This window comes from Xyrauchen texanus, chromosome 7, assembly GCF_025860055.1.
Source record: "Xyrauchen texanus isolate HMW12.3.18 chromosome 7, RBS_HiC_50CHRs, whole genome shotgun sequence".
Classification (NCBI taxonomy): Eukaryota; Metazoa; Chordata; class Actinopteri; order Cypriniformes; family Catostomidae; genus Xyrauchen; species Xyrauchen texanus.
Genome location: NC_068282.1, coordinates 634,127 through 647,421, shown reverse-complemented (window position 1 = coordinate 647,421; position 13,295 = coordinate 634,127). Strand labels below are relative to the sequence as shown.

At 41.0% G+C, this 13,295-nt stretch overlaps 1 protein-coding gene across 1 annotated transcript; it reads right to left on the bottom strand.

Moving 5' to 3' along the window:
• Window positions 1–385: 385 nt before the first annotated feature.
• LOC127646805 (aurora kinase A-B-like) lies at window positions 386–10,661 on the bottom strand. The gene is made up of 9 exons (XM_052130708.1): window positions 10,502–10,661; window positions 10,196–10,263; window positions 8,471–8,766; window positions 8,343–8,376; window positions 6,659–6,850; window positions 3,586–3,724; window positions 3,352–3,500; window positions 3,064–3,238; window positions 386–743 (listed from the first exon to the last, which is right to left on the bottom strand). Exons 4-9 carry the CDS (start codon window positions 8,357–8,359, stop codon window positions 576–578), a joined length of 840 nt encoding a protein of 279 aa, XP_051986668.1. The 5' UTR covers window positions 8,360–8,376; window positions 8,471–8,766; window positions 10,196–10,263; window positions 10,502–10,661; the 3' UTR covers window positions 386–575.
• Between the last annotated feature and the right edge of the window lie 2,634 nt (window positions 10,662–13,295).

Genomic DNA, 13,295 nt, shown 5'->3' with positions numbered 1-13,295 from the left:
ACCAAATTGTCCGGTTGCTAGGGAGGGTAGAGTCACATGGGGTAACCTCCTCGTGGTCACTATAATGTGGTTCTCGCTCTCGGTGGGGCGTGTGGTGAGTTGTGCGTGGATGCTGCAGAGAATAGCGTGAAGCCTCCACACGCTCTACATCTCCACGGTAACACGCTCAAGTCACGTGATAAGATGCGTGGATCGACGTTCTCAGACGTGGAGGCAACTGAGATTCGTCCTCCACCACCCGGATTGAGGCGAGTCACTACGCCACCACGAGGACTTGGAGCGCATTGAGAATTACAGATTGGGGAGAAAAAATATAAAATATTCAAGATTTAAATCCCGAGAGTTATTATAACTGAATAAAAAAAAAATATTTATTGGTTTCAAGTAATGGCTAAAACTTTACAATATGTGCCTTATTAACAATTACATATTTACAAACAGCATGGAAATGATAAACAGCACAACAGATAACAAACATTAGAGTTATTCCAAAGAGAAGCAGCAAAGGCGATTACTGCCGCACAAGTCTTTGTTCCAATAGTTCACATCACTACAGTGAAAATCCAAACACGTCGTTATTTGGCTGCGGTGTGAGTGGTCGGCTTCTTAATGGAGTTCTCCACGACCCACGGGTGCACCATGACCCCCTGGATGGGAAGTCTGTGCATGGGGTTGTGCTTCAGTAGTCTATTGATCAGATCTCTGCTGCCTTCACTCACGTGTGCTGGGTAAGTAAACTCAACCTAGAGAGAAAGAGATGTGTTACACATGAAGTTATGGATTACTTCGGTACAGGGTTCCACTCCTCAACCAATCAATTTCCATGCAAACATTTAGGCTTTCTTTCTGAAAAGAGCCCAGAACTCTAATAAATCAAAAATGTAAAAAAATAATTTTAATCCATACAACACAATGCGTGAATCCTAAAATGGGCGGGGATTAGAGGCACATCCGTTGATTAAGGGTGCTTTCACACTTTGTTCGATTGCTTGGACCGAATCGGAGTTTGTTTTCTCCTCCTGCCCCCATTGTTCTCCGTTCACATCATATTATATGGGTCAGAACCGCAGTCCGATTGTGTAATTAATTTGAGTACAAGCGCCAGCGGTTTACCACTGTAACAACTCAAGACAACATCAGCGTCACTGTTATTAAAGTATCACATGCACACAACGACACTCGCATCTCTCTCATGCAGATGCATTAAATGTGCAATGATGAGATGAATATTAACGTTTGTCTGCCACAAGCAGATGCAAGAGATGTGCAGAATGTGAGCGGCTCCCTGAAGGGGATTTATTTGGAGAAATGCATTAAACCCTAATAATTGCCATGCGGAGCAAATTATACGTCATCACAAGTGGTTTACTTGTTTTGGTATGATTGTGTACATATCAGCAGTGAACCGTACTGGAGTTCACACAGACCGTACCACATTTTCAAGCAGACTCGGGTGCGCACCAGAGCTTGGAAAACAGCGTCCACATTTTCCAAACAAACCGAACTTTGTCGTCATTTGAACCCAGGTGCGCACCAGAAGTTCAAGTGTGAAAGCACCCAATTGCTCAGGTCTTCCAAATAAACATGATACATTTGAAATCTTCATGCGTTTTTAATCCAGTGCAAATGTAACACCCCTACTAAATATTAAAAACTCCATGACTTTGAAGATTTTATTCACTTCTATGACTCTTCCAGACCTGGAAACCACAATTTCAAAATTCCCTGATATTTCCAGGTTGTCCATGACCAAGGGGACCCTGTAGATGACAAACTACCGGATTTCCAGAACCACCAAGAAGAATGTCAGTGGCATTTCATTCATGCATAACATGTGACGCAAACACTTGTAAATAAACGAGAGCTTTGGACCACAATGGGTGCAACTTCAGAGCTCTCATTTCTTCCCCAGTTTAATTCATATGGGTCACTTTAAACCTCTAAAAGGTTAAATATATATTTTAATAATATATGCTAAATAAGTGCAGACCATTTACTGCAAAGCCAATTTACAAAACAGTCTTTAGTTTGTTGGTGATTTAATGCCATGACAGCCTCCATGGCCACTTATGGCAAAAAATGAACTTACTTAAAAAGGTATGGTGAACAAAAACTGATCAAGGACCAACTTTCGACACTTAGTCAAATGTCACAAAACAGGACACGCGCATGCATATGCATATATAATCACACACACACTTAAAAAGTGATTAAGCTTTTAAAGGGATAGTTCAACTTAAAAACGAAATTTCGCATCATTTATTCACCCAGATGTGTGACTTTCTTTTTTCAGCAGAACACAAGAGGAATATCTCAGCTCTGAAGGTCCATACAATGGTGACCAGAACCAGGTCCAAAAAGCACATAAAGGCAGCATAAAAGTAATCCATGTCTTCAGAAGTGATTTGATGGGTGTGGTCGAGAAACTGATCAATATTCAAGCCATTTTACTATCAATCTCCACTTTCACTTCCAACAATGTTTTTGGCGATTAGCATTCATGCATATTGCTAACTACTGCTCAGGGAGGAGAATTTATAGTCAAAATAAACTTCAGTATTGAGCCATTTCTCATTCAAACATATATCGCTTCTGAAAACATGGATTAAACCACTGGAGTTTTATGGATTACTTTTATGCTGCCTTTATGTGCTTTTTGGACCTGGTTCTGGTCACCAATGTATGAACCTACAGGACTGAGATATTCCTCTAAAAAGCTTCATTTGTGTTCATCAGAAGAAAAACACACATCTGGGATTGCATGAGGGTGAATAAATAATGAGAATTTCCATTATTGGGTGAACTGTCCCTTTAAAAAGTCTGAATTTATTCTGACAGATAATAAGTTACTAAAGAGTCAGAGGCCACTATAAAGTCATTAACTCCGGAGAATGACATTCCCACACTAGTTCCACAACTAGATGAAACTAGAGAAACGCAAAAGATCCTAGAAAGTTTTGGGCTGCACACGCCGCTGGACCCGACCGCTCCTGTAGTGATCCAGTTCTAACGGATTCGGTGATCCACGTGTGCACTATAACAGAGATGTAGCACAAGACTTACCCTGGATATCTTGCGGTAAGTTTCCTCATGACTCTTGGTTTCAAACGGTGGACGGCCGACCAGAAACTCGTAGCAGAGCACTCCAAGACTCCACAGATCCACCTTCTCGTCATGAGTCTTGCCTTCAATCATCTCTGGTGGGAGATAGTCCAGTGTCCCACACAGCGTGGATCTCCTGATCAGAGACACGAGAGACACATTAGAATGACGGGAAACTCAGAGGAATGAGCTGCATAAAAACAACAGATATCCTACATTATCATCATCTTCACAATGACTAGACCTCACCTGGATGAGGGAGTGTGCACAGACCACCCAAAGTCTGCGATCTTCAGCTCTCCGTTGGCACCCAGCAGCAGATTCTCGGGTTTAATGTCTCTGTGGATCACGTTCTTTGAGTGACAGTAGCTCAGAGCATCTGCAAGCTCCATTATATACTGCAGATGAAGCACAAATAAATTATTCATGGCAATTCTTATAATCGCTATAATAGGAGACGTCTGGATTGGCCGCGTGTCTTACGGTGGCACTTCTTTGGTCATCAAACGTTCCGCAGCGCTGGAGTTCTCCATACAGTTCTCCTTTGGGAGCAAACTCCAGGATGAGGTAAACACGGGCCGTGTCGTGGAAGTAACCATAGAGACGCAGGATGTTTGGATGTCTGAAAGGAAGGGACGACCATGACATTAATTCACCTCACAATATAATGCAAGACTATAAACGCTGTGGTTTCAGTGTTGGGCGGAGCGATAGGACTACTATTGACCATATTCAATATACATCTGTATAATTATGCATTTGCTCTGAAATTGTATACTATTATATACTATTATGATGATAGTGAAACTTTGTAATATGGCACTTTTTGTACCACTGTCCCCCTAAGATGATTCGCTGATGTTCTTCCTCTTTTGTAAGTCGCTTTGGATAAAGGCGTCTGCCAAATGAATAAATGTAAATTACTTGCATTTGTTTTATATTTGAGGAACCATTTCTTCCAGAAAAGTACATTAAAAAGGTTAATGCATGAAGAAAAATCAAAAGGCAAATTTTCAACAGTTTCGCACAATACCGGCGCGTTACTGCACAATACACACACACACACACACACACACACACACACACACACACACACACACACACACACACACACACACACACACACACACACACACACACACACACACACACACACACACACACACACACACACACACACACACACACGAGACTCTGTGCGGTCAGTAAAGAACACAATTAAACTTTAATTGTACAGAGTCATGTGACCAAACAACATGGCGGCGACCACAGAGGAGTTTGTGTTTGGTTGAAACGGCAACAAAACGATATCTGGTAAATACAAATAATGTTTTCACATTCATCCGATATACCATTTTTAAATTTGAGCGATTTACCGCAAAACAGCACGCTGATAAACACAATGACCACTATAAGGGACTAAATGTGTCTTTCAGAGGCTTTATATGGAGTTATGATGAAAATAATGAGCATTTCAAACTGTTCTGAGAGCAGTGCAGACAGACAGCACACTGGAGGTTAAGTCATGCACTAAATAGGGAGCAAGGGAGCATCCTATAGCTCTCTATAACTGTTCTGAGACCAGTGCAGACAGACAGCACACTGGAGGTTAAGTCATGCACTAAATAGGGAGCAAGGGAGCATCCTATAACTCTCTATAACTGTTCTGAGACCAGTGCAGACAGACAGCACACTGGAGGTTAAGTCATGCACTAAATAGGGAGCAAGGGAGCATCCTATAGCTCTCCTATAACTGTTCTGAGACCAGTGCAGACAGACAGCACACTGGAGGTTAAGTCATTCACTAAATAGGGAGCAAGGGAGCATCCTATAGCTCTCCTATAACTGTTCTGAGACCAGTGCAGACAGACAGCACACTGGAGGTTAAGTCATGCACTAAATAGGGAGCAAGGGAGCATCCTATAGCTCTCCTATAACTGTTCTGAGACCAGTGCAGACAGACAGCACACTGGAGGTTAAGTCATGCACTAAATAGGGAGCAAGGGAGCATCCTATAGCTCTCCTATAACTGTTCTGAGACCAGTGCAGACAGACAGCACACTGGAGGTCAAGTCATGCACTAAATAGGGAGAAAGGGAGCATCCTATAGCTCTCTATAACTGTTCTGAGACCAGTGCAGACAGACAGCACACTGGAGGTTAAGTCATGCACTAAATAGGAAGCAAGGGAGCATCCTATAGCTCTCCTATAACTGTTCTGAGACCAGTGCAGACAGACAGCACACTGGAGGTTAAGTCATGCACTAAATAGGGAGCAAGGGAGCATCCTATAACTCTCTATAACTGTTCTGAGACCAGTGCAGACAGACAGCACACTGGAGGTTAAGTCATGCACTAAATAGGGAGCAAGGGAGCATCCTATAGCTCTCCTATAACTGTTCTGAGACCAGTGCAGACAGACAGCACACTGGAGGTTAAGTCATTCACTAAATAGGGAGCAAGGGAGCATCCTATAACTCTCTATAACTGTTCTGAGACCAGTGCAGACAGACAGCACAGTGGAGGTTAAGTCATTCACTAAATAGGGAGCAAGGGAGCATCCTATAGCTCTCCTATAACTGTTCTGAGACCAGTGCAGACAGACAGCACACTGGAGGTTAAGTCGTGCACTAAATAGGGAGCAAGGGAGCATCCTATAGCTCTCCTATAACTGTTCTGAGACCAGTGCAGACAGACAGCACACTGGAGGTTAAGTCATTCACTAAATAGGGAGCAAGGGAGCATCCTATAACTCTCTATAACTGTTCTGAGACCAGTGCAGACAGACAGCACACTGGAGGTTAAGTCATGCACTAAATAGGGAGCAAGGGAGCATCCTATAGCTCTCCTATAACTGTTCTGAGACCAGCGCAGACAGACAGCACACTGGAGGTTAAGTCATTCACTAAATAGGGAGCAAGGGAGCATCCTATATCTCTCCTATAACTGTTCTGAGACCAGTGCAGACAGACAGCACACTGGAGGTTAAGTCATTCACTAAATAGGGAGCAAGGGAGCATCCTATAGCTCTCCTATAACTGTTCTGAGACCAGTGCAGACAGACAGCACACTGGAGGTTAAGTCATTCACTAAATAGGGAGCAAGGGAGCATCCTATAGCTCTCTATAACTGTTCTGAGACCAGTGCAGACAGACAGCACACTGGAGGTTAAGTCATTCACTAAATAGGGAGCAAGGGAGCATCCTATAGCTCTCCTATAACTGTTCTGAGACACACGCAACAGTCAAAGACTTTCGTCCAGCATGTGTTTAAATGGGAAAACTGAACAGACGTGAGCAACTGAAGTGTATTTGACAACTCTGGAGAAACACGATCATTAATAATACATGAACGATCTTAAAACGATTCTACTGAAAAGCTCTTTAGGAAACATAGTGGGCAAATAAAAAGCACAAATCATTACAAAACATTTTTTTAATGTTGCGATTATACCATGAATATTCTAATTTATATATATATATATATCTCTCTCTCTCTCTCTCTCTCTCTATCTCAGCCACACATCTCAGATTTCATGAATTAGGAGATTATTGTACCTGAGATGGGACTGGATCTCCACCTCTCTCCGCAGCTGATGCTCCACACCCGCTTTCTCCAGCTGCTTTTTAAACAGGACCTTGAGCGCCAGAATGAATTTCGTCTGACGTTCTCTGGCCAGATACACGCTACCAAACTTCCCTTTGCCCAGAGCTCGGCCGATGTCAAAGTTCTCTAAACTCCACGCTTTACTGAAGAACACAAACACACGGAGATCTCGTTAAACTTCCTCATTACAATGACATCAAGACCACGCAGTATTAAACAAAGACAGGTTCTTAAAGAAAGTAACACTAGAAATAATGTGTGTAGTCGACATCCATTAGGGATTCGTTTTTATAGGGATGCACAGATATGAAGGAGTGGTGGTGGTGTAGTGGGCTAAAGCACTGAACTGGTAATCAGAAGGTTGCTGGTTCGATCCCCACAGTCACCACCATTGTGTCCTTGAGTAAGACATCCATTGCTTTTATCCAAAGTGACTTACAGAGCACTTATTACAGGGACAATCCCCCCGGAGCAACCTGGAGTTAAGTGTCTTACTCAAGAACACAATGGTGGTGACTGTGGGGATCAAACCAGCAACCTTCTGAGTACCAATGTATTATACAGAGCACTTATTACAGGGACAATCCCCCCGGAGCAACCTGGAGTTAAGTGTCTTACTCAAGAACACAATGGTGGTGACTGTGGGGATCAAACCAGCAACCTTCTGAGTACCAATGTATTATACAGTGCACTTATTACAGGGACAATCCCCCCGGAGCAACCTGGAGTTAAGTGTCTTACTCAAGGACACAATGGTGGTGACTGTGGGGATCAAACCAGCAACCTTCTGAGTACCAATGTATTATACAGAGCACTTATTACAGGGACAATCCCCCGGAGCAACCTGGAGTTAAGTGTCTTACTCAAGGACACAATGGTGGTGACTGTGGGGATCAAACCAGCAACCTCCTGATTACCAATGATGATGATGATTTCACCTCAACATGTACATATAGGCAAGTGCCACTTTCAAGACGGTCGCATCTGGAACAATGTTTTTTTTTACTCATTGAGAGTACGAGTAAATATAATTACAAGTTCTTAGCAGTGCCATTATTATTTCTGGATGTGCATTTGAATTCAAAGCATTTACAAAATTTGTTGATAGTCATTTATAAACTGAATCAGGGTTTATTCTTATTGCCATTTTCATGCTTAAAACCGATGCCGATGGTTTTAATTTCAACAATAATTTGCCGATAAATATTGAGGTGCAAGACATTGATGCATCCCTAGTTTTTTTTTACTATTTGTAATAAACTTTTTGGCTTATTTAAAAAAAAAAAAAAAAAAAAAGTGTATATACACACACACACACACACACACACACACTATTTTTTAGGACAAATATATTCCATAAACTCAATATTAGCTCATAAACTCAATGCATAAATGAACTTTTGAACCGTTTTTATATGTAGCATCACAGGTTACACCACATGACAACTACCTAAAAGACAATTTAAGAATATTACAGTGTAAAATGCTGTATAATGTACAATGTAACATCACGAGCACAACATGGCTTGATATACAAATGTACTAAGCTATATTTAAATTTCAAGAGTTACCATTGGTTCAAAACTCTAGCTGTCATTGTTGTTTACATACATAAAGGATGTGAAAATGACTTACTTGGCACTATTTGACATTCCATTAGAAGGCGTTTCTGGAAAGATAAAAAAGCAAGAATTTAGTAATTCTACATTTTGTCAGAGTCAAATGAAAGGTCACGAGGACAGACACGTCTAAGTGGATCTTACGGTGAGGTTTGTCCCGTTTGCTGGATTCAGCTGCAGAAACGGTGTTCTGGAGGTTTGGTTTTGGTTGGTTCTGTGGTGGTTTATTTTGTGTTTTGACTTGCTCAGGGTTGATGTTCTGGTTCCCAGGACAGGCCTTTTTCACAGGAACTGTGTGTGTGACGGGTTTCTGCTGACTTGCGGTCCGCTGAACCCGCTGTGGTCCTTGTGCCGTGCCCAGAACATGCGTGTGAGTGAGTCGTTACAGGCTTTTGAACACCCTGCGCAACTGGAACTCTTTTGGGTCCACCAGCAGATATCTGCAAACACACACAAAACGCCATTTATCCTCAGAAATGCATAACATTGGGGGTCTGGGTATCTCAGCGAGTATTGACGCTGACTATCACACCTGGAGTCGTGAGCTTGAATCCAGGGCGGGCTGAGTGACTCCAGTCAGGTCTCCTTAGCAACCAAATTGGTCTGGTTGCTAGGGAGGGTAGTCACATGGGGTAACCAAATTGACCCGGTTGCTAGGGAGGGTAGAGTCACATGGGGTAACCAAATTGGGCCGGTTGCTAGGGAGGGTAGAGTCACATGGGGCAACTAAAATGGCCCGGTTGCTAGGGAGGGTAGTCACATGGGGTAACCAAATTGACCCGGTTGCTAGGGAGGGTAGTCACATGGGGTAACCAAATTGACCCGGTTGCTAGGGAGGGTAGAGTCACATGGGGTAATCAAATTGGGCCGTTGCTAGGGAGGGTAGTCACATGGGGTAACCAAATTGGGCTGGTTGCTAGGGAGGGTAGAGTCACATGGGGTAACCAAATTGGGCCAGTTGCTACGGAGGGTAGAGTCACATGGGGTAACCAAATTGGGCCAGTTGCTACAGAGGGTAGAGTCACATGGGGTAACCAAATTGGGCTGGTTGCTAGGGAGGGTAGAGTCACATGGGGTAACCAAATTGGGCTGGTTGCTAGGGAGGGTAGAGTCACATGGGGTAACCAAATTGCCCCGGTTGCTAGGGAGGGTAGAGTCACATGGGGTAACGTCCTCGTGGTGGTGATTAGTGGTTCTCTCAATGGGGCGTGTGGTGAGTTGTGTGTGGATCGTGGAGAGTAGCATGAGCCTCCACATGCTGTGAGTCTCCGCGGTGTCATGCACAACGAGTCACGTGATAAGATGCGCGGATTGACGGTTTCAGACGCGGAGGCAACTGAGACTCGTCCTCCGCCACCCGGATTGAGGTGAATAACCGCGCCACCACGAGGACCTTCTAATTAGTGGGGATTGGGCGTTCCAAATTGGGGATCATTTGAAATTATCTAGAACACATATGGATACAATTTGATGCATATTCTTTATAACAGTTAATGTGATAAATAATGCAAATCAGTTTGAATAGAACGGTCTGCTTAGGTGACATTTTGCCATTTACTAAACAAATCTGAGCATGATATTTTTCATTAACAATATGTAATTTCATACTGATAACAGATGGGAAATAATGCATAGAAAAACAAGGGTATTATTAAAAATCTAGTTAAATGTGAAAACAATCAGTACAAACAAAATCAAAGAAACTCCACAGGTTTATTAGATTTTGTTAAAAATGACGCATGACCTCATGTATTTTAAGTAAACAACATTTAAATAAAGCTGTGATGATTTTGCTTAGTGATACACACCGGTGTAAATGTGTACTTGACACACACACCACACACACTACACACACACACACACACACACCTTCTCATTTTCAGTTCGCTGAATTTCCAGGTCTTTGCTTGATTTAGTTCTTGCAGCAGAAGCCATATCTTGAAATTAAAACAGACACATCACAAACACATCAGGGAGAGATTAAAATAATACAAATACAAGATTGTTCATATTTGCATTCAGTAAAATGCCCCAATAACATGCATAAAAACAGCATTCGGGTCGATTACAAATCAACGAGTCCATCTGAACATGTTGACAGACTCAAATAAACTACATCTGCACTAATTACCATTTAAATTTAACAATCTCGTGCTACAATGAATCAATATTTACCTCCAATCCTCCTCAAAACACGGTTACAAACACGATGATTTCCCCCACGCCGTGTTAATAAAACTTAAAAATCACCATTCACTAAATCGCTCGTGTGTGATGTTTAATATCAATAAATAAACGTTATTACTCAAGAAGACAACGCGTTGACCGTCAGCGCTCGTGATACTGGCCTGTTTGATTTCAAATATCCCCGTTTAAATGTCTTTAAATATTCTCTGGTCGCTGATTGGTCAGATGGCGCTGTGTCTCAGAAGCCTTCCGGTGACGTCATGGCCTGTTAAGTAAAACCGGGAGCGATGAGAAAAGTAGCAAGTATCACATGACAACAGCGTCTGGACAATAAAATGAACATGAATAATGACATTAACCATCTTTAATAAACATTAGATTGAAAAATACACAGTTTTATATAAAAACAGGAAAAGTCTACATTTTTAAACCCCTCCCCCACCCTATTTTTTACATTAATCAACACTGAAATTAAAATATACCAAAGTTTTCTATCAAGTCAGTCCACTGTCGGCCATCATTGGAACGCTCTCGGGACGCTATTTCCAGGCATGCCAGTGCAGCTCCTATATACTTCAGTGGAGAAAGACTGAAATCTCCAAAACGGTTACGTCCATATTACTATCAAATAACATTTAAAATCAGCAGTAAAATCTGTCAACACTTAAATCATAAAATTAGCTTATATACCTCATATTACGCTAAAGCTGTCATATTCCCGGTTTGTATAGATAATGCGCATGCGCGTTCTCGAGGTGATTGACAGACGGTGTCTGTGTCTGAAAGGTGATTGGCTCTTTACCTATAAGGCGGGACTTCCTTTCTACATCAGTTGACTGCCGGTGGGCGCTGCAATTTCGCCCATTGATTTTAATAGAAGTGGTCTGTCTCTGCTAAATATACTCTGATTACACTCAACTAATTTCTCTAAAGGGGTTCATATAAATCCACAGATGTATGGTTTGTTCATGCTGTTAATATTTTATAATATTGTATATTGTCTGGGGAATTTTAAATGTCCATGGCATTTGATTTGTGATGCAATGAATAAACAAAATACATAAATAAAAATAACTAAACAGAAATAAATGGACACTCTGTCTGATGTCATAGACATAATCAATGTTTGTTAAGCAAACACACCTGAAGGGGACTCTTCCCAATCATGATGCAGACTGCTATAACATCGATTACCGAGGTGTCTGTTTTTATCGATTATCGTGGTTTCATCGCGGTTAAGAACTTCATTAAGTCAAGTCACCCACATCATGTCTCTTGCAGTTTACTAAAACAACAACATATCAAAACATTGATATAAACATTCAGAAAAATATGATTAATATTGGGCTATTAGGTCTTTTTAGGCGTAATGTATCCACACATGTTGGCATCTGTAGTCTACACAGTTTTCTCAACTTAAACTGGTCCTTGATTAATTAACTGTAACTTTCTAAATAGTCGGGAAAACAATTCTTATTAAGCAACAGCAACTCTGAAAAACAGATAAATAGCACCTATTTTAAAAGTGTTGGCGAGCTGCTTAAAATACGTTATTTTACAGTTTTTTCTCCACAATAATATGCGCAATGAAATATGAAGTTATTTTGGACAGTTACATTTTTTGTTTATTATTTAATTATAGATTGGGTGACCAGGTCCCAGTGTGATACATTCATTCTAGTCTTCAGCAAATCAGCTGATATTTGTCTGGTTACCATGGCAATGACGTCATGCTCTTGGTCATCCTGCCAGAAATAATGCAAAAATGTTTTTTTATGTTTATTTTTGTATTTTTTTTATATTTATTTATTTATTTAATATTTTTTCTGTGTTTGTTTTTATTTATTTATTTTTCTTATATTGTTATTGCCTTTTTGTATATGCAATTATAAATATACAATTGTTAATTTTTTTGCCTTTTTTATCCAGGTTTAATACGAGTTCATCTCAATCTACAGTATTTGTGTCATAATATTGATTACCACAAAAAATTATTTCGACTCGTTCCTCCTTTTCTTTAATAAAGCACAAATGTGTGTTCCAGTGAGACACTTCCAATGCAAGTCAATGGGGTTTAATCTGTCAACATTAAAATACTGTTTCAAAAGTATAGACACAAGACATAAACAATCTGTGTGTTAACATGATTTTACTGTCATTAAATCACTTATTAACCACATCTGTGTGAAGATAGAGAAAATTATACAACTTTGTTGCCATGACGATGTAACGCCGTAATCCCACATAATGATTTAAAACAACTTTACAGCTGAAATAATCCACAAGTTTAAACAGACTAATTCATATAAGTGCGTTTATAAAATTATAAGTGTCACATTTCTGCCTTTAAACCCTTAAAAAATTTATCCCATTGACTTCCATTGTAAGTGTCTCACTGGAACACAAAATTGTTCTTGTTTGTCGCACTTGTGAAACCTGCTTCAACACCCCCCCCCAAAGTTGTTGACGGGGGTGTGCCGCCTCATGCCACCTCCCACAAGATGCCGCCCTGGGCGACTGCCCATGTTGCCCGTGCCTAAATCCACCACTGACTGTAACTTACACAAATCATCCTGTTCAAAAGTTTGCATCCCCTTCTTTCTTGTGTTGCCTTCTTGAGCAATATTATTTTCTTCACAATTTCTCCCTTTGTGTTCCGAATAAGAAAGTCATACAGGGTTATAACGACACAGGGGTGAGTAAACAATGACTGAATTTACATTTTTGGGTGAACTGTCCCTTTAAGAATGAAGGAACTGGATCATTAGTGTAAATCCATGTG

Coding starts and splice junctions, on each gene's coding strand:
- LOC127646805 (XM_052130708.1), bottom strand. Junction 3,501..3,585: donor ATGACCAAAGAAGTGCCACC/GTAAGACACGCG, acceptor CTTCATCTGCAG/TATATAATGGAGCTTGCAGA. Junction 3,239..3,351: donor GTGCACACTCCCTCATCCAG/GTGAGGTCTAGT, acceptor GTCTCTGATCAG/GAGATCCACGCTGTGTGGGA.